Source organism: Gouania willdenowi, unplaced genomic scaffold (genome assembly GCF_900634775.1).
Source record: "Gouania willdenowi unplaced genomic scaffold, fGouWil2.1 scaffold_82_arrow_ctg1, whole genome shotgun sequence".
Classification (NCBI taxonomy): domain Eukaryota; kingdom Metazoa; phylum Chordata; class Actinopteri; order Blenniiformes; family Gobiesocidae; genus Gouania; species Gouania willdenowi.
The window spans coordinates 121,554-140,208 of NW_021145248.1; the positions used below are offsets into that span (position 1 = coordinate 121,554).

The 18,655-nt window shown below is 34.2% G+C and overlaps 1 protein-coding gene and 1 long non-coding RNA gene across 3 annotated transcripts; both read right to left on the reverse strand.

Annotated features, from left to right (window-relative positions):
• Nucleotides 1-763, reverse strand: LOC114460879 (uncharacterized). Its single transcript, XR_003673774.1, has 3 exons — nucleotides 690-763; nucleotides 573-612; nucleotides 1-359 (listed from the first exon to the last, which is right to left on the reverse strand). It is a non-coding gene; the product is annotated as an uncharacterized LOC114460879 (long non-coding RNA).
• Nucleotides 764-10,149: 9,386 nt separating this feature from the next.
• Nucleotides 10,150-14,940, reverse strand: LOC114460867 (forkhead box protein J1-B-like). Of its 2 annotated transcripts, none has more exons than XM_028442741.1 (4): nucleotides 14,710-14,940; nucleotides 11,424-11,770; nucleotides 10,483-10,687; nucleotides 10,150-10,363 (listed from the first exon to the last, which is right to left on the reverse strand). In XM_028442741.1, exons 1-4 carry the CDS (start codon nucleotides 14,743-14,745, stop codon nucleotides 10,184-10,186), a joined length of 768 nt encoding a protein of 255 aa, XP_028298542.1. In that variant the 5' UTR covers nucleotides 14,746-14,940; the 3' UTR covers nucleotides 10,150-10,183. The 2 variants fall into 2 exon arrangements, with proteins under 2 accessions (XP_028298542.1, XP_028298543.1); XM_028442742.1 differs by lacking the exon at nucleotides 14,710-14,940 and adding an exon at nucleotides 12,054-12,211 and having other exon boundaries at nucleotides 10,157-10,363.
• Between the last annotated feature and the right edge of the window lie 3,715 nt (nucleotides 14,941-18,655).

Below are 18,655 nucleotides of genomic sequence, written 5' to 3' on the forward strand. Positions count from 1 at the left end.
TTTTAAACATTGTAAACTGGGTTTTACCCCCCAAGGTAGATTGGCATTTTCAGTCATTCATGGAGTCTGTTCTTGAGCACTTGAACCTTTTTTGAAAGAGTGGTGCCCTCCAGCTCCATTAGGATTTTTTGAAACACCTCAAATGTATATTTGAGGTAACGAGGGTAGTCGAGGTTTAATGCATAAATTAAACCAAACAACATAGCAACAGCAAGTGGAAAGTTGTCCACCTGCCGCAAAACCACCTGACCCTCGATCACAACGCCGATGTCACCTGGCTTAGAGTTGCAGTCTGGTTTCCGGATGTAAATGCCAACAGTGGTCTCCTCGATTTGTCTTCGATTGGTTTCGTCTCCACCCTTATAAACACATGTCAGAAATAAGGTTCAAAATAAATATCGATACTACTTTTACTGCTTTATCGTTTGTAGAATGATCTCGAGAGTGATGAATGTGTAATGCATTCCATGTTTTAAATGTGCAAGGGCACTCTAAAAAAGTACCCGGATAATGGCTTGTACGCCCAAGGTGTGGATGTTTTAATTTATAGTGGTTTAATAAAGCCAATCTACCTGCAACTGCCACCGAGCACAGTTTACACTGCCACATTCACTGTTGAAAAAGAGAGAAAAGAAACAATGTCATTTTATCAACTGGAGCTAAGTTTTAATAACAGAAGACATACTCACCACAACTACAGAGCCTCTCAATGGAGAACTTTGAACTAAATTTGCCAGTTCTACTGGAAATAGGAATCTGTAAGATATAACATCACGCTACACTTCAGACAATAAAAAAAAACTAAAGAAAAGATATTCATCAAATATACACAATGAACATACACATCAAATATACACAATGAACATACACATCAAATATACACAATGAACATACACATCAAATATACACAATGAACATACACATCAAATATACACAATGAACATACACATCAAATATACACAATGAACATACACATTTATATTTGCTTAGTGTATTTAAACATCCATCTTAACATCTAGAGCAGTGGTTCCCAACCTTCTTTGGACCATGACCCCATTTTAATATCACAAATTTTTGGCGACCCCACAGGCTTTTTCTGAGAATTTTTTATTCAATATGTAATACAGAACTACTAAGATTACTGCAAGAAGTAACACAATGCACCAGCTCAGATATTTTTATATAGTATTTTATTTTTTATTATTTTCTTTCATCATTCCTGCTTTATGAGCTAATTTTCTATTTGAGAAAGTCAGGGTATAGGATACAGTTGTGTTTTTATTTGAAAAATAATTTATTAAAACTTAAAAATATTTTTTATCAGCTATTTTTATCAAGTACAAGACATTCCATGTGACCCCATTTAAATTCCTGGTGACCCCACATCGGGTCCCAACTCCCGATTTTTGATAAATATCTGGCTTAACAAACATGATGATGAGGTAAAATAAGACTGGCTGTGTAAAATATTATTTGTCAATTTCCTGCAAACGAATTAAAAAAAGTAAAAAATAATAATTGAACAAATAAATGTCAAAAATAACATTCTACAATTTTATTTATTAATTAAAAAATGCTGTCGAATGTGAAAACTAAAATCATTAACGCTCCACAACCACCATGAGGCCATTTTTTCAGTGTGCCAGCAGAGCTGAAGTCAGCATCTAATGTGAATATTTCTAAATCAAAGTTAAAGGCACTATTTTTCTCTACTGCATATGATTGAGAAAGAGATTTTTGGTCATGTTGTTGATGTCATGTGTTTGTTGATGATTTTAATTGATTTTACTAAATGTTCTTATTGATTTTAAACAATTGAATGTTTTATCATGTAAAGCACATTGAGTTGCCTTGTGTATGAAATGCACTATACAAATACATTTGCCTTTAAAAAGAAACAGGTGTCATCTGTAAATTGGCTTATCTTAAACTTTGTTAAAAATAGTAATTCCCTGTATATCACTGGAGTTATTGATCAGAACTGATAATAACTGTGTTGCTAGGATGAAAAGTTTTGGGGAGATGGGGGAACCCTGTCGAATTCAACGTAACACCTCGAATCTAGGAGTCACACCAGGATTCAGAGAGACTGAACTAGTGATGTCAGTATATAGCATCTCTACAATGTTACAGAACTGTTCTCCAAAGCCCAAGAAGTGAAGTGTTTTCAGTAAAAAGGGATGTTCAACAGTGTCAAATGTCTTGAAAAAGTCTATAAATAACACCAGACTGTCTGTTTCAATATAATCTCTATAATCTAACATATCAATAATCAGCCTTGTATGGTTATGAATATTTCTGCCTTTTACAAAGGCTGATTGGCATTCATCAACTATATTGTTTAAACCCATATCTAATCTCTTAGAGTACACGTGCTAACAATTTATAGTCATTACATAAAAGAGTAATCGGCCTCCAATTGTCAAGTGATAATTTATCCTTATTGGGTTTTGGGATTAAGGTGATTATTCCATGTTTCATAGTAGAAGACAGGTGTCCAGTTGAAATACATTCTTGAAAGAAGAAGGCTACTATTAAATTTCCATAAAGGGTTAGGTATATATTGAAGCCCATCAGGCTGGAGACATATTGTAATTGCACAGTGATCTGTCAGGGGTGAAGCTGTTATCTCACATTTATGCATTTTATTAATTAGGTTTGTAGAAATGAACCAAAAATCTATCCTTGAATGTTGACCGTTGTTAGCAGAATTAACCCAAGTATATTGCAAAGTATTGGAGTTTCTCATTCTCCAAATGTCAATTAGGTTTTCCTTGGAAATAAAATCAACAATGATTTCCTCATAGTTATGATATTGTCCCTTTGGAGGAAGCCGGTCCATCCAGAGGTCAGGAGCCAGGTTATAGTCTCCCCCAACGATGACTTTGTCAGTGGTGTAAGTCAGTTTCCATTCCTCCAACAACTTACTCAGGGAATAAAAAACAAATGTGTTCTGAGCTTTTTTGTTGTAGCCATACAAACATAAAAGATTGTAATTTTCATCATCAATGTTAATGTTTTGCAACAACCTTAAACATATCAAACCTTCAAAACGTCAGTGCAAAACAGTCAGAGTACCTGTACTGGAGCAATGAAAGCCCCACAAAGATAATCATTTAGGGTCCACACGCTGGTTGTCAATCAGAGCATACCCTTCCTTTAGGAATGTTCGTTTCCCTTTCTTCCTGGCCTCCACAACCAGGGGCCACAGCTTGGAGCGAGCCTCCCGTTCCTCTTTTGAACAATCCTCTCTGAAACGAATGTGCATCTCGCTACACACTCGTGCCTCTCTGGACTTTTTCCACACTTCATCCCACACCATTTTCAACCAGAAGTGGATGATAATTTGCCTCGGCGTGCTCGGTGAAGTAGTGGTGTTTCTCTTCCCCAGGCGGTGCACAACATCCACAGTGTCTCTCAGACGATCCACAACCATTGGAACAATTCTGGTGAGAATCATGATGACAGCCTCTCTCGTGTCTTCACCTTCCTTCTCCTGGAGACCGGTCAGCCGGAGATTCCACCTCCTTTTGTACCGAGCCTGTTCCTTACTTGCATTATTAAGCTTGACATTTTTCATATGAAACTCTTCAACTTTTTTCTGAAGCTGAACAATTTCTTTTCTGTTCTCACTTGCAGCCACCGCATTCGCTTCAATACGTCTGTCAAAGCTTTTCATCAGTTCAGTCTGATCATCCACTTTCCCAGTCAGCACCTGAATTGCGTGGAGAAGAGTAGCGTTGAAATTTTCCTCTTCCTTTTTGTCGCCGCTTGCCTTCAACTTCTTGGGTTTAGGGCTTTTGATTGGAGTATGGGCCAGGTTTATCCTGCCTGCTTTAGAGGTTTCATCTACCTCAATGTCTTCCACCTCACCGTCCGACACGGATAGAACAGCAACAGGTTGAACACACACACTGTCGTCGTGGTCTGACATTTCGGTACGCTCAATATATGACTAATAAAGTCAAAAGGCTTTGAAAATGTTCCTTTTTGGTAGGTTTTGGGTTATTGCACCACAAAGTTCACAATTCCAGGAATACACAATGTATTTCTTGCGAGCCTGCAAATAAGTGTCCTCTCACTCCGCCATCTTGGATCCTCTCCATGATGGTGTGAATGTGTTTGCATTGGTTTTGTTCTTTGTTTGTAAGGAAAAGACGTTTTGGACTTAACACATTATGCATTTTTGTGTTTAACTGTGAGCGTGTGTTTCAATGTTTCATGTAATGTATTAATAAGGGTAGTTTGCTATGGTTTAAAGCTAAGTTGGTGTCAGTCTGACATTGTTGGGCTGCAGTTTGACTATTGGTGGAACATACATTTGAACATAAAGTCCTTCAGTGGAAACCAGTTATCTGCTTCTGCTTCTGCTTAGTTGTTAATGTAAAAACACTAGTTTTAAAATGGTGTGACTTCAGGACCCAGTGACCACCTTCTTAAAACTACACTCAAATATATTTAGTTTAAAATTGGATTATTCTGAACCTGAAACATTTCCCTTCTTTTAATTCAACAAAAATGAATTAAAAAAATAGATTTTCACTAACTATTAGGTTTGTAGGGGGACAATATTTAATCAATATTTTTGTGTATTTCTGCAATATTTCAGTGATTACAATGCTTTCAATGTGTGCAATGGTTACTTGATGCACATGATTTAATGATGGCAGTGTGTAATTCCTGCAATATTTATGTATGCACAGGCATTTTATTTTCATATAATCTGTTCAGATCAGTGATTAAACTGATACAATAGGATACATTATTTTTTATATTTTTTTGCATTATCAGTAACTCAGGGTGTTTTATCCTTAATGTTCTCACTTACAGTTGTTCCAATGCCGTCATTATGTTGTCATGGTTACTTTGAGACTTCTACACAGTAGTTTCAGTGAAAAGAAACTTGTTGCACTTTATTTTATGATGGCAGTGTGTAACACTGTATTTTGTCCTCTGAATGATCAATATCTTCTGATGAACATATACAGCAACTTGATTTTTCATCTTTACGTTTAATTTTGATATTAACTGGGTAGAGTATCTCAATATATTACAATATTATTGTATTGTGACACGTATCGTATTGTAACATCATTGTCAATACTCACCCCTACTAACTATATGCAATTAATATGATTTAAACAAAACTTTTTAGAATTTTTTTTTGAGTTATTGCACGTCAGAAAAGTAAATACTAAAAATAAATCGTAACATTGTTTACTGAAATTGTACCAAATCCTAATAATAAAAATGTTTTTAGAACTAATATTCATAAATGCAGTGATGACTGCTGGATGAAAATTTCTCAAATTATATTTTGTTTATTCTTTAACTTTAATTGTGCAGCCAAAATATAAACGAATAAATAAATTCTAAAGAAGACAAATGAGAAGAAAAATAAAATTATGAATAATGTATTTAATATTAGAAAGGTCCGCATTGCTGGCAGTAAGTCAAACTGGTTTCCAGTGAGGGTTGGACTCCACCAGGGCTGCCCTTTGTCACATGCTTTACACATGGTATGGTGTTTTTTCTCCTCCAAACACGACTAGTTGAGTTTTTACCAAAAAGTTCTATTTTGGTTTCATCTGACCATATGACATTCACCCAATCCTCTTCTGGATCATCCAAATGCTCTCTAGCAAACTTCAGACAGGTCTGGACATGTACTGGTTTAAGCAGGAGGACACGTCTGGCACTGCAGGATTTGAATCCCTGGTGGCGTAGTGTGTTACTGATGGTAGCCTTTGTTACTTTGGTCCCAGCTCTCTGCAGGTTATTCACTAGGTCCCCCCGTGTGGTTCTGGGATTTTTGCTCACTGTTCTTGTGATCATTTTGACCCCACAGGGTGAGATCTTGTGTGGAGCCCCAGATTGAGGGAGATTATCAGTGGTCTTGTATGTCTTGCATTTTCTAATAATTGCTCCTACAGTTGATTTCTTCACACCAAGCTGTTTACCTATTACAGATTCAGTCTTCCCAGCCTGGTGCAGGTCTACTATTGTGTTTCTGGTGTCCTTTGACAGCTCTTTGGTGTTGGCCATAGTAGAGTTTGGAGTGTGACTGTCTGAGGTTGTGGACAGGTGTCTTTTATACTGGTAACCAGTTCAAACAGGTGCCATTAATACAGGTAACGAGTGGAGGACAGAGGAGCCTCTTAAAGAAGAAGTTACAGGTCTGTGAGAGACACAAATCTGGCTTGTTTGTAGGTGACCAAATATTTATTTTACAGAGGGATTTACCAATAAATTTATTAAAAATCCTACAATGTGATTTTCTTGATTTTTTTTTTCCATTTTGTCTCTCATAGTTGAGGTATATTTATGATGAAAATTACAGGCCTCTCTCATCTTTTTAAGTGGGACAACTTGCACATTTGGTGGCTGAATAAATACTTTTATGGCCCACTGTACATGCAGGAAGAAATGTATGTCAATGCACAGTTTTCAAAAGTTGAAATCTTACAGTATTAATTTTAATTATAAGATGTTTTACATTTAGAAATTAAACAATCAGTTATTTTAGTTAGTTAAAGATGTTATTTACTGGTGATTTAAAGCAATATTATTATTAATATTATTTAGCATTTAGTGGTTTATTGTGTCTGTTTATTTGATTTATTAGGTATGTATGAGATGTTTAATGTGTAATAAGTTTAATTTTTAAAATATAATTATTCGTATTTGTTAATGATTTAGACTTTGTGCATTTTGGATCAAACTGACATTTTAGTGTTAATCTGAGTTTCCTAGTAATTTATATCTGATTTGTATCATCGCTTACGTACATGGTTGTTATTGTTAGATTTAGATTAAGTCAAAATCAGATGTTCTGAAATTGTTTGTCCTTGTCCTGTGGGGCTTTAAAAAAAAGTTGGACTGACTGAGAATGTATTTTATTAACAGGATTATTGATTATAAAGATATATAATTACAGGATTATTGATTATAAAGTTATATAATTACAGGATTATTGATTATAAAGATATATAATTACAGGATTATTGATTATAAAGATATATAATTACAGGATTATTGATTATAAAGATATATAATTACAGGATTATTGATTATAAAGATATATAATTACAGGATTATTGATTATAAAGATATATAATTATAATAATACACAAAAAGAAACCATGAATAATAATCCATTCCAATACTACATAAATGTAATATGCCTATGTTTTCACCGTGCCAGGATGGCCGAGTGGTTTTAACGTATCCATAGCTACGGCCTTAATTTTATGACCATTAAAGATGACGTCACAATTGCTTCTTTTTACATCGTGACGTCATCTTCCACAACCAACAACCGTGAAGCTGGAGGAGAAGCTTGAAACATTTTATTTACACATTTATTTTAATCTATAATTAGTGCTAAATTTTCCAGGTGTTCATATAGGGTAACAGATTTAATTTATGTCCATGTACCAGTTTAACACAAGTTCTTAAGGACGTTAAACTCAAAGCTGCTCTGGGTTTTATTGAACATTTTATTTCTTGACACATTTTATTTACAAATTGTGTTCATTATGAGTGCTAAATTCTCCAGATGTTCAAGGGTAACAGATTTTACTTGTTTTCATAAACCAGTATTCTACAAGTTCTTAAAAAAAATAAAGAATATAGAATTTGCTGGTTTAAAAACACTGTCTTATAATTGAAGGAACATTTGTTTTACTTTTTAATTACAGTACAGTACATTTAGTAGCATGTACTTTTTTACTTTTACTCAAGTAAGGGAGCAACTTCAATACTTTTACTTTTACCAGAGTTATTTTTATTCAAGTATCTATACTTTTACTTGAGTACTGAAGACTAGTATTTTTGCCACCCTTGCAAAAAACACAAATTAGACCATTATGTGAGGTACTCATGCAGTGCCCTATCCTTTCACAGACCTGATCCATAATAAATCTTGACATGATTACCTTGCATACAGTAAACATAAACTTAAAAAGGAAGAGATGAAATCTTGCAATTGTAACTTAATTTATTCTTACACAAAGGCATCTGTATGAAATAAATGTTCAGCCAAAATGAACAATTATTTTTTTAAATTAAATAACACAAAATAATTCAATTCAAAATAATAATAAAAAATCTCCAGTTCTAAGTATAACTACATTTATGAAATCTGAAACTAAGAAAAGAACCAGCATTCAATGCTGTTTTGGTGCGGTGCATTACCTTTAATCTGATTGGTCGACTATGGTGTGATGCATTTGATTGTTGTCTGGTCATTTCATTTTTTGTAGTTTTACAAAGTCTGTTGATCATTTTAAAATAAAAAAAATACTCAGTAACTGTTGGCAGTAATGTAATAAATTACTTATTTTAAAATGTACTGTAAGTACAAGTCAAAACACTGATTTAGAAATATACTGAAAAAAGTATCAATAAAAAGCATTTCAATTACAATAACGTGAGTACTTTGTAATCAGTTATTTTCACCTCTGATTAAGTATTACTAGCTTTTAAATGAAATATGTTGTTAGAATTTGGACTGCCACATCACTATTATGTATTTAAACCAATATATTCACATGTAAAGTCTTCCTTTCATTGATTATCATTCAGTGTTATTTAATCCCACATTTAAAAAAAAAAAACATCAGCTTTAAATATAACTACTACAGTATAGTAGTGGGAGGAGCTTAAGTAGAGTTGTCAATTATGACCAAATTCAATTCAATGCAACTTTATTTATATAGCACAAAATAGAAGAAAGTCATCTCAAAGCGCTGAGCAAAATAATTGGGTGGTAAGTGTAAAAATGTAGTATAAAAGTTTTAGCTAACACATTTACATTATTTATATCACTTTTCTCATATTTACCACATTTTCCTACATTTAACACAACATTTAACCACGTATATAGAGGTAAAATAAAGCATAAAATCTAAATATATAAATCTAAATCTAAATGGTATATGTTATATCTAAATGTTAAATCTATTTCTAAATTTTAAATCTAAATGGTATATGTTATATCTAAATGTTAAATCTATATCTAAATTTTAAATCTAAATGTTATATGTTATATCTAAATGTTATGTTATATCTTAATGTTAAATCTAAGTCTAAATGTTAAATTTTATATATAAATGTTAAATGTTAAATCTGAATGTTAAATCTAAATGTTAAATCTTCATGTTAAATCTAAATCTAAATGTTAAATGTTAAATCTAAATGTTTAAATCTAAATCTAAATGTTAAACCTAAATTTAAATCTAAATGTGGAACTTAAATGTTTCGTTCATATGCTAATTGACCCCGCCCATTGTAACCTTAACCAATGCACAAGCAGAGACACACAAAACCGTTCCCACCCACCTCTTCACCAATATAACATATGCCATTTATATTTAGATTTAATGCTTTTTTTTGCCTCTATATATGTGGTTAAATGTTGTGTTAAATGTAGGAAAATGTGCAAAATATGAGAAAAGTGAGATAAATAATGAAAATGTGTTAGCTAAAACTTTTATACTACATTTTTACACTTGGTACCTCATACAAAATATAAAGTCCATAATAAAAAGAAGAAAGAACCCAACAAGATCCACATGAACAAGCATTTAGCGACAGTGGGAAGAAAAAACTCCCTCTTTTTTATAGGAAGAAATCTCCAGCGGAACCAGGTTCAGAGGTGGCAGCCATCCGCTTCTACTGGTTGGGGTTAGTGAACAGAGCGACAAACAGAATAGGATAAAAGGATAGTCCATCCAAGTGTTCCAGACTAGTTGAGCCGTGAGCCATCGATCAGGAACCGTTGTCTCCAGCATCAAGACACCTGAAACAGAAAAGAGAGCGGAGGGCGAGGAAAAGGCACAGACTGCAGGATTCTCTCAGAATTTAAGCCGATATTTTTAATTCAAAAGATACCAAGAAGTGATCTGAAATGAGTACGTGTTTGAAGGTTGGATGTATTTTTCTGTAATATTTATTGGAGTCAATAAGTGTAATTTTGTATCTTTCTGTTGTCTTTTTGTGGATTTTTGTTTTTTGTTGCCATTGTAATGTGATTCTAGAGTCATTTTTTGTATTTTTGTACAAATATTAAGTTTTGTTTATTTTGAGTGGAGCCTTTATGTATATTTTTGTGCATTTCTGTTGTCGTTTTGTGTACTTTTTGTATAAATGTTTAGTTTTTTGTTTTTATTTACTATATTTGTTATAAATACACACACGCACACACACTGACCTTTCTTGTATTATAGATAGATAATGAAAAAGATAATAAAGTCTTTGCCTCTGGGTTGATTTTCCAGAATCCTCCTCTGCCGGGCTCGTCTTTCTGTCGAGGGACCTTCTTGAACCTCTTGTTGAGGGACAAGGTGTGACGAATAGAGTTCTGTAACAAAGACACAATAAAAGCAATATTTATTCCAAAACCATTGAGCAAATATGAGTAAGTGATGATAAATGAAGGGAGATGGATAGTCATAAATAATAAAAGTGGGTGTCACTTACCTGCCAGGTGGGCTCTGCGTGTCTGTAGTAGCAGAAGTTCTCTTTGATCCACTTATAGATGGTGGACAAAGTGACTTTGGGCTGTTCACTGGCCTGCATGGCCATGTAGATGAGAGAGGAGTGGGAATGAGGTGGTTTGGCTTTAGGGTTGGTCTTGTAGTCCACCTCCACCAGAGGGATGGGCTGCATCTGGATGTGAGGGCACCTGGGTGGGGGTCAATTACATTTTTCAGTTATAATTACATTTTCAATTACCCATTGTCAATTAACAATTCAATTATGATTAAAATGACCAGCATTTTTTCAAATTACATTTCAATAACAATTTTTTTTAAACCTCAAAGTCAATTACAATGACATATTCAATTACTAAAGTTCATATACAATTAATCACTGACACTGTAATAAATAACCTAAATTAAGTTAACCTTCCTCTTGTGTTAGCTTTCTGTTAGCATCTCTTATGATAACTGGTCCTAAATCAGCTGTAAAATACACTAAAAACAAATATATATCATGTAATTTATTTCATATCTATTGGTTTCCTTGTTAGGCTTCCTAATCAATGAAAATATAGGTTTTTTAATATTTTTGGTGTGTGTGTCTGAGAATTTTTTATATCAGTATAACACTCAGTTTCATTTTTGTTTCAAATGATAAAATGTGAGAAAGCTTGAAATGAAACATGATTTAATAACTGTTAACTACATATGTGTAGAACTGAACTTAGAACTCTAACATGGATCCATGTGTTAAATTATAATTGACAATTTTTATAGGATTTTTATGGCAATTACAATTACAAAGTCAAGTATCTAAACTCAATAAAAAATGACTTATGATTACAACATTAAAACTACAATTACAATTATAATTACGCCATAATTGTAATTAATCATCCATTAAGCAATTGCAATTATAATTGACCCCAACCCTGGTACCTGGAGAACAGGGGACCAACGGTCGAGTCACTGCCGAGGTACTGAGGCATCCCGGTGGCTGCGGTGTGTCCTGCGGCGGGGCTGGACGGAGAGTCGGTGTCAAAGCTTTCATGGAAGAGCTGCTCCTGGGAGGAGGGACACCCGGGGCCACTGGGCCGCTCCGGGTCTGCACTGAGGATGGAAAAGTTCTGGAGCCAGTTGAGGCTGGTCAGGCAGTCATCAAGGGGGGCAGGTCCGGACCCTTGGACCTCATCCTTCGGGTACATCTCCAACCTGTCCACCTTAAACCTTTTGGCTTTAGACTTTGTCAAGACCGGTTTCCTGGTTTGAGACTGAAGATGTTCAAACTGACATGAAAAATGAAAGAGTGGAAAAATCAACAATAAATAAATACATAAAAAATATCAGTTCAAATCTAAAAACGTTAAGTCACACTGGATTATAACTACATTTTCAATATTATAAAACAAATATTTTCATTTAAATGTTCACTAGATTCAGGAAATGATCTGAATAAATAACTATATTTGCAATATTCCAAATCCAGCAGTATTTCCTAACTTGATTCAGGAATATCGCTGAATGTATGATTAAAGTTTGTAATATTACTAAAAAGCTTTGGTCACAAACCTTGGTCACTGCTGACCTCTGCTGGTCAATGTTTACGGGCTGGTTTTAAGGATATTAGACCTCCTTTAGTTCTATGTGTGAGTCTTTAGTGCTGTCACTGTTGTTGATCCTGCTGCAAAACTCACACTGCGGTTAATTCTGATATTTTTCAAATTATAACCTGCGTTACCATGACTACCTGTAAACAACTGCCACTAGTGGAAATTCAAAAAATGCATGATTATGAGCGGGGCTCCTGTAGCACTTTTAGATGAAAAAAAAAGGTTTTTGGGGTTAAAAAATCTTGTATCTGTGGAAGTCATTAGCATTGTTGCTAAAGATGAATAAATGAAGGCAAGACTTGCAATAAACTAATTAGTCATTAGTTTAACTCTATTATAACCAGATGATCTGGGTTAGGTTTAGTTAGTTAGTTATTAATTAATGAGTTATTAATATTACAAGAATTAGTTGCAACTTTATAATATTCATTAACATATATTTAAATGCTTTATAAAGCAATTGTTAAAGTTTTATAATCATCAATTTAACTTTATAATGACCATTCAACTAATGTTTATGATGCTCTACACAGTGTTTATTAACCATTTACAAAGTATTATAAAAATGTGTTCCAACTTTACAATAACTATCCAGATAATAATAAGAATAATAGATACTTCATAAAACATTTATGAACCATTAACTAATATCTGACCCATGTGTCTCTGTAATGTTAATAGATGTTTTATAAACCATAATCAAGGTTTTCTTTACACTTTATAAAGTAAATGTAGAATATTGTGGAGAGATTCAATATTAAAGACACCTGGTGTTGAAATAATACTATTGAAGCCAATGTGTATGATTTTTTTTTATTTATTATTATTTCTTTTATAATCCTGGGTTTATTTCCAATGGTTGATTGTCGTAATCTTGTTTATTATGCAATTGAAAAATGCGGAAGTGACGTCAGCGCGGACTAGCACGGGAAAAAGAGGGAGAGGAGAAAAGAGAGTGAGGTGTGCGCGAGAAGCCCCGGATGTTGACCGGAGAAACAGAGACGTACAGACGGAGTGAAGCTAAGTGAAGGCTTGCAGGAGTTTTGACGAGTTCGACAGACTTCAGCGTGGAGAGCGGAGGACGGGTCGTACCGTGGAGGACCAGGTGTGAGAGAGGCGCGGACGGAGGAGTTAGCCGAGAGGGCTAACGAGGAGCTACCGTGCAGGACCAGGTGTGAGAGAGGCGCGGACGGAGGAGTTAGCCGAGCGGGCTAACGAGGAGCTACCGTGTAGGACCAGGTGTGAGAGCCGCGGACGAGGAGGAGGCCACTGCTGGTTAACGGGGAGCCACGTTGTCGGCTACTGTGTTTGGGAACCGCAGTTGCCCTGCGTTTTCACCGCACTCAATGTTTTGAAAGACAGAGTTTCAACGCACCCAATGTTTTGAAAGACCTACCAGCTGGAAACAATAATTGCATCGAGTTGTGAGTAAGACAGAGGAAGTCGTTCGTTTTAACGATTACACGTGACTGTGTGTGCGTGTGTGGTGTGGGCCCACCACCATTGCTGGAGTTGATTTGACACGTGTTGGATTCCATTGTGTGTCGTTGTATACTGTTATTCATCCATCTTAAAATATAGTTCATATAAAGTTGTTTAAACATATTTCATCTCTGGATCTCAGCGTTATTGATTAGGATTATATAGTGAATTAGTTGTGTATATTGGTGGGATCATACACTTTTGTGGTATCTATCTTTACAAATTTAACTGAACCCCAGCACCCCTCCATTCTCAAGAAGGGCTTCATATAGAGTGGTGTGCAGGTGCTACATAAAGTTTTACAATCATCAATTTAACTTTATAATGACCATTCAACTAATGTTTATGATGCTCTACACAGTGTTTATTAGCCATTTACAAAGTATTATAAACATATGTTCCAACTTTACAATAACTATCCAGATAATGATTGTAAATGATTTTTAAACCTATTAATAACCATTAGTAAAGTATTAATGATCTAAAAAATGTTTTATAAAGCATTAGTAAGGGATTAATATCTTCAGTTCCAACTTTATAGTAACATCCTAATAATAATAATAATAGATCATAAAACATTTATAAACCATTAACTAATATCTGATCCATGTGTCTCTGTAATGTTTATAGATGTTTTGTAAACCATAATCAAGGTTTTCTTTACACTTTATAAAGTTAATAAAATGTAATGTGTGCATCAATAAACTGTTAGTATAACATCAATTACAGCATTACAAATCATTAAAAAACATTATTAACTATCATTTCATTGTTAACAGAAATTAACTAAATGTTAATTAACTATTTATTTACCATTATTAACCATTCATAGATGATGGTTATTCCCAATATAACAATTAAAAACATATTCTAATTGAGTTTTATTGTCAGAGTTTTCTTGGAAACTGTAAAACTAACAACACATTGGTTTTGATGATTGTTTTAATTGACTTTAACATTTTAAAACACAGCATGGTATAACAATGAACCCACAGTTGTAGAACTCCATCACTTCAGTACATCTGGCCAATGCTTCATTAAGAAACTCAATAAATATATAATAAATCCATTTGTTCACAAATATATTAAATAGGTGAACTGGAGAAGGTGAGTGTAGAACAATAAGATGTTACTGGAAGCTTTGTCTCCTCTTCATCACTCTTTGGCATCAGTGACTCCTCCTCCTGTGATGGAGAAGGTGGCTTTGTTTTCTGGCATGTTGGGACTATTCACAAACAGAGAGAGAATCATTTAGGAAAAATTATATTAGAGTTTCACTTTGGAAAACTTAGTCTTGGTCCATTTACAGGTGCTGGTCATATAATTAGAATATCATGAAAAGGTTGATTTATTTCAGTAGTTATATTCAAAAAGTGAAAAATGTATTTTGTATACATTCATTTTACACAGGCTGACATATTTCAAGTGTTTATTTCTTTTAATGTTGACGATAATAACTGACAACTAATGAAAACCTCAAAGAGAATATCTCAGAAATGAAGAATATTGTGGAGAGATTCAATATTGAAGACACCTGGTGCTCCATTCTAATCAGCTAATTCACTCAAAACACCTGTACATTTTGCATGTCCTTTGGAAATCAAGGTCCCAGAGTCTGTAGGAAGAGAGAAGAGGCACAGAATCCATGTTGGTTAAGGTCTAGTTTAAAGTTTCCACAGTCAGTGATGGTTTGGGGTTCCATATCATGTGCTGGTGTTGGTCCACTGTGTTTCTTTAGGTCCAAGGTCAACGCTGCCATCGACCAGGAAGTTCTAGAGCACTTCATGCTTCCTGCTGATGACCAACTTTATGGAGATTTCATTTTCCAACAGGACTTGGCACCTGCACACAGTGGCAAAGCCACCAGTACCTGGTTTAAGGACCATGGTATCCCTGTTCTTGATTTGCCAGCAAACACGCCTGAACCTTAACCCCATAGAAAATCTATGGGCTATTGTGAAGAGGAAGATGGGAGACGCCAGACCCAACAATGCAGAAGAGCTGAAGGCCACTATCAGAGCAGATTAAAAACAAGATAAAGGAGAAATTGAAAAACCAATGGGAGCAGGTGGTGAGTGTATACAATCCAGAGGACTTTAAGCAACATGGGGGTTTATATCAAGTCATACAAACCTCAACAGCACACTTTTCAGAAAAGGGAAACATCCAAATGAGAAGTGTGACTTCTGTGGTGAAGAAGAAACCATAAACCAGGGGTGTCAAACACATTTTGGCTCAGGGACCAAATCCAGTGCAGTTTGAGCTCAAGTGGGCCACAGATTAATTGGAAAAAAAGTGCAATTTTAACACTAATGTGCCGTAGTTTTCACTTCCATGTATAACTGATAATAATAGTTTGAAAGGTGCTGAAAATATCCAAGCAACAAGTGACGGATATCAGTCCCTGCAAGATCAACACTTCAAAAATCCTTGGTTTTGTGACCATTAAAATATATATATATATATATATATAATTTAGAAGAGTTTTGTTGGTAAATGCTGGAATTCAAAAACATTGAGAGTTATTTCCACAATTTACAATAAAATAAGACTGATATTTTCACAAAACAGCCATGTTTGCACCTGCAATTATTGTGTCACTTGAATAACTTGAAGGGACAAAAATAGCGACAACTAAAATATCTTATTTATATATAGAGACAATATGGATATAGTCAACAAAGAAATTTGTGAAAAATAACACTGGATAATGGATTAAGGACATATTACAATGGGATTCTAGAGACAATTATTTGCAGTACTTACAAACAATCAAAAGTAATAAATATAATCTAGTTTGTATGTATGTATTTATTTACTGATGAATTTATTTTTAATATTAATTATTTCATGATTTAATTTATCAAATAAAGGTCCTTCCTGCTTCTTAGTTCACATTCCTTACCAGTGATGGCGGAAATGCACCTACAGTTGTTTGCTAACCGCCAATAAACCAAAGAAGAAGAAGTAGTCTGAAGTGAGCTGCTGTGACCAGCAGAGGGCGCTCTATCACTGGCTGCTCGGTCACATGACCGTCAGGAGGAAAGACAACAGGAAGTGTTTTCCTCCATCATGGTGTGAATGTTTTTTTTTTTTTTTAATTATTATTGAACAATTTCAAAATTACAAACACTCGATGAGGATAAAATCTCAGCTTGTTACAGCTTCAGAAGCAAGAACAGAATGAAAACAAACATTTCAGTAAAAGGGGGAACAAGGCAAGAAGCTTAAAATTAAAAATGATAAAATACAATAGTAATCAGAGCTTAGACACAGAGGAGATCATGGCCAAACTCAGCAGCATATGGGCAGTCAGTAAACAAATGCACATAAACACATCCACATACAAACATATACGTACCTACATCTTGAACACACACACACGCTCCCCAAGTCAAAACAACAGTTTTTTTGCAAAGTCAGAATAAAGCTTCTGTACAAATGTACTATTCTGAAGTTTCTCCAGGGCTGTAAAAAAACAGTTTGAACTCGTTGGTAAATCCAGAAAGTGAGGGCTTGTGTTTTCTCCACTTTGCACAATGAATATGGTTTTTCCCCAGTAGTTAAATAATATTGACAATATCTGAAATGGAAGAATCTAAATTTTCCATGTAGTAAACAATATGTTGTATTTCAAAGTTTGGAAAATCAGTTATTTTTAGTGAAATACAATTATTAATATTTGACCAAAAAGATTGAGAGACAGGACACATAAAAAATAAATGTTCTAAAGTTTCATCTACATTATGACAGAAGGAGCATAACTCTACCTCAAAATTAAATCTTTTTTTAAGAAAATTTGACACAGGATTTATATTATTTAGGATTTTGAAATGGGTTTCTTTAACTTTAGGTAAAATAAGCCACTTAGTATATTTAGAATAGGCTTTTTTTAAGGTAGTGGGGTTCCTCAGGTTAGGGCTCTGCTGTAACCCCCTGCAATACCCATGGAATATTTTACATTTTAGAACGTAACTAAACAACTTATTGTTACTTTTTTTTTCCCAACAAATTATATTCTCCAATTAAAAGATTTGGTAACATAGGTAATGATTTGTTGTATATTAGATAGTTGTGTATCAACTGGACTAATGATAAAAGAATTGATTTACATGTTTTGTTAAATTCTCTTTGAGAGCAATTTAAATCATATTTTCCTATGAAATCTGCATAACTCAAAAATGAACCATTATTATCCATCAAGTCGGTCACAAAAACTATGTCTAGTTCAAACCAATTATTAATAAAAACTGATTTCCTGCTAATAGTAATTACTCTGTTGTTCCATATAGTCAAATTGTGAGGGGAAAAGTTGTGGGAAAATACCATCTTCGAAAAAATAAGAGCTTGTTTATGGAAATCGGACAACTTTGTTGGAATTCTGTTCACGTCAAAGTCACACTTCAAAACAAAATCCAAGCCTCCTATTTGCTGAAATAAAGATCTTGGAATGTGAAACCACATAGAGTTTGGTTGGGAAAGACAAGATTTGATCCAGTTCAGTCTGAAGGTGCCAATCATAGACTAAAATCTGGGGCTTTAATACCACCACTATCATACTCCTTAACAAGTTGTGACCTTCTAATGTAGTGTGTTTTATTCCTCCATAAGAACTGATAAATAACAGAGTTAGCTTTATTAATGTTTCATGAGGAAATATATAATGAATGACAGGGAAAAATCAATTTGGAAATACCTTCTGCTTTAGATAGAGTGATTCTACCAAAGATAGTTAGGTCTCTGGTTAGCCAATGGCTTAATGATCTCTTCACATCTACTATACGATTTGTAATGTTAGTGTCTTCCCTTTTTACTATATTTTTAGAAATCAACAATCCTAAATACTTGACTTCCGTCTCAACTCTAATTGAGGAAATAGAGGAATCAGAGCAAGTGTGGATAGGGAGTAATTCACATTTTTTGATATTAAGAGACAATCCTGACGCTTTAGAGAATAATGAAATAATACTAAGCGTTTTATCCACGATTGATTTATTCTTTAAAAAGAAACAGGTGTCATCTGCAAAATGGCTTATCTTAAACTCTTTGTTAAAAATTGTAATTCCCTGTATATCACTG

Bases quoted from the DNA above. Each gene is read 5' to 3' on its own strand.
- LOC114460867 (XM_028442741.1), bottom strand. From the start codon at position 14,745: ATGCCAAAGAGTGATGAAGAGGAGACAAAGCTTCCA. The intron at 11,771-14,709 runs GTAACATCTTAT...TTTTCATGTCAG, and splicing joins AAGAGGAGACAAAGCTTCCA to TTTGAACATCTTCAGTCTCA. The intron at 10,364-10,482 runs GTAAGTGACACC...TCTTTGTTACAG, and splicing joins ACGCAGAGCCCACCTGGCAG to AACTCTATTCGTCACACCTT.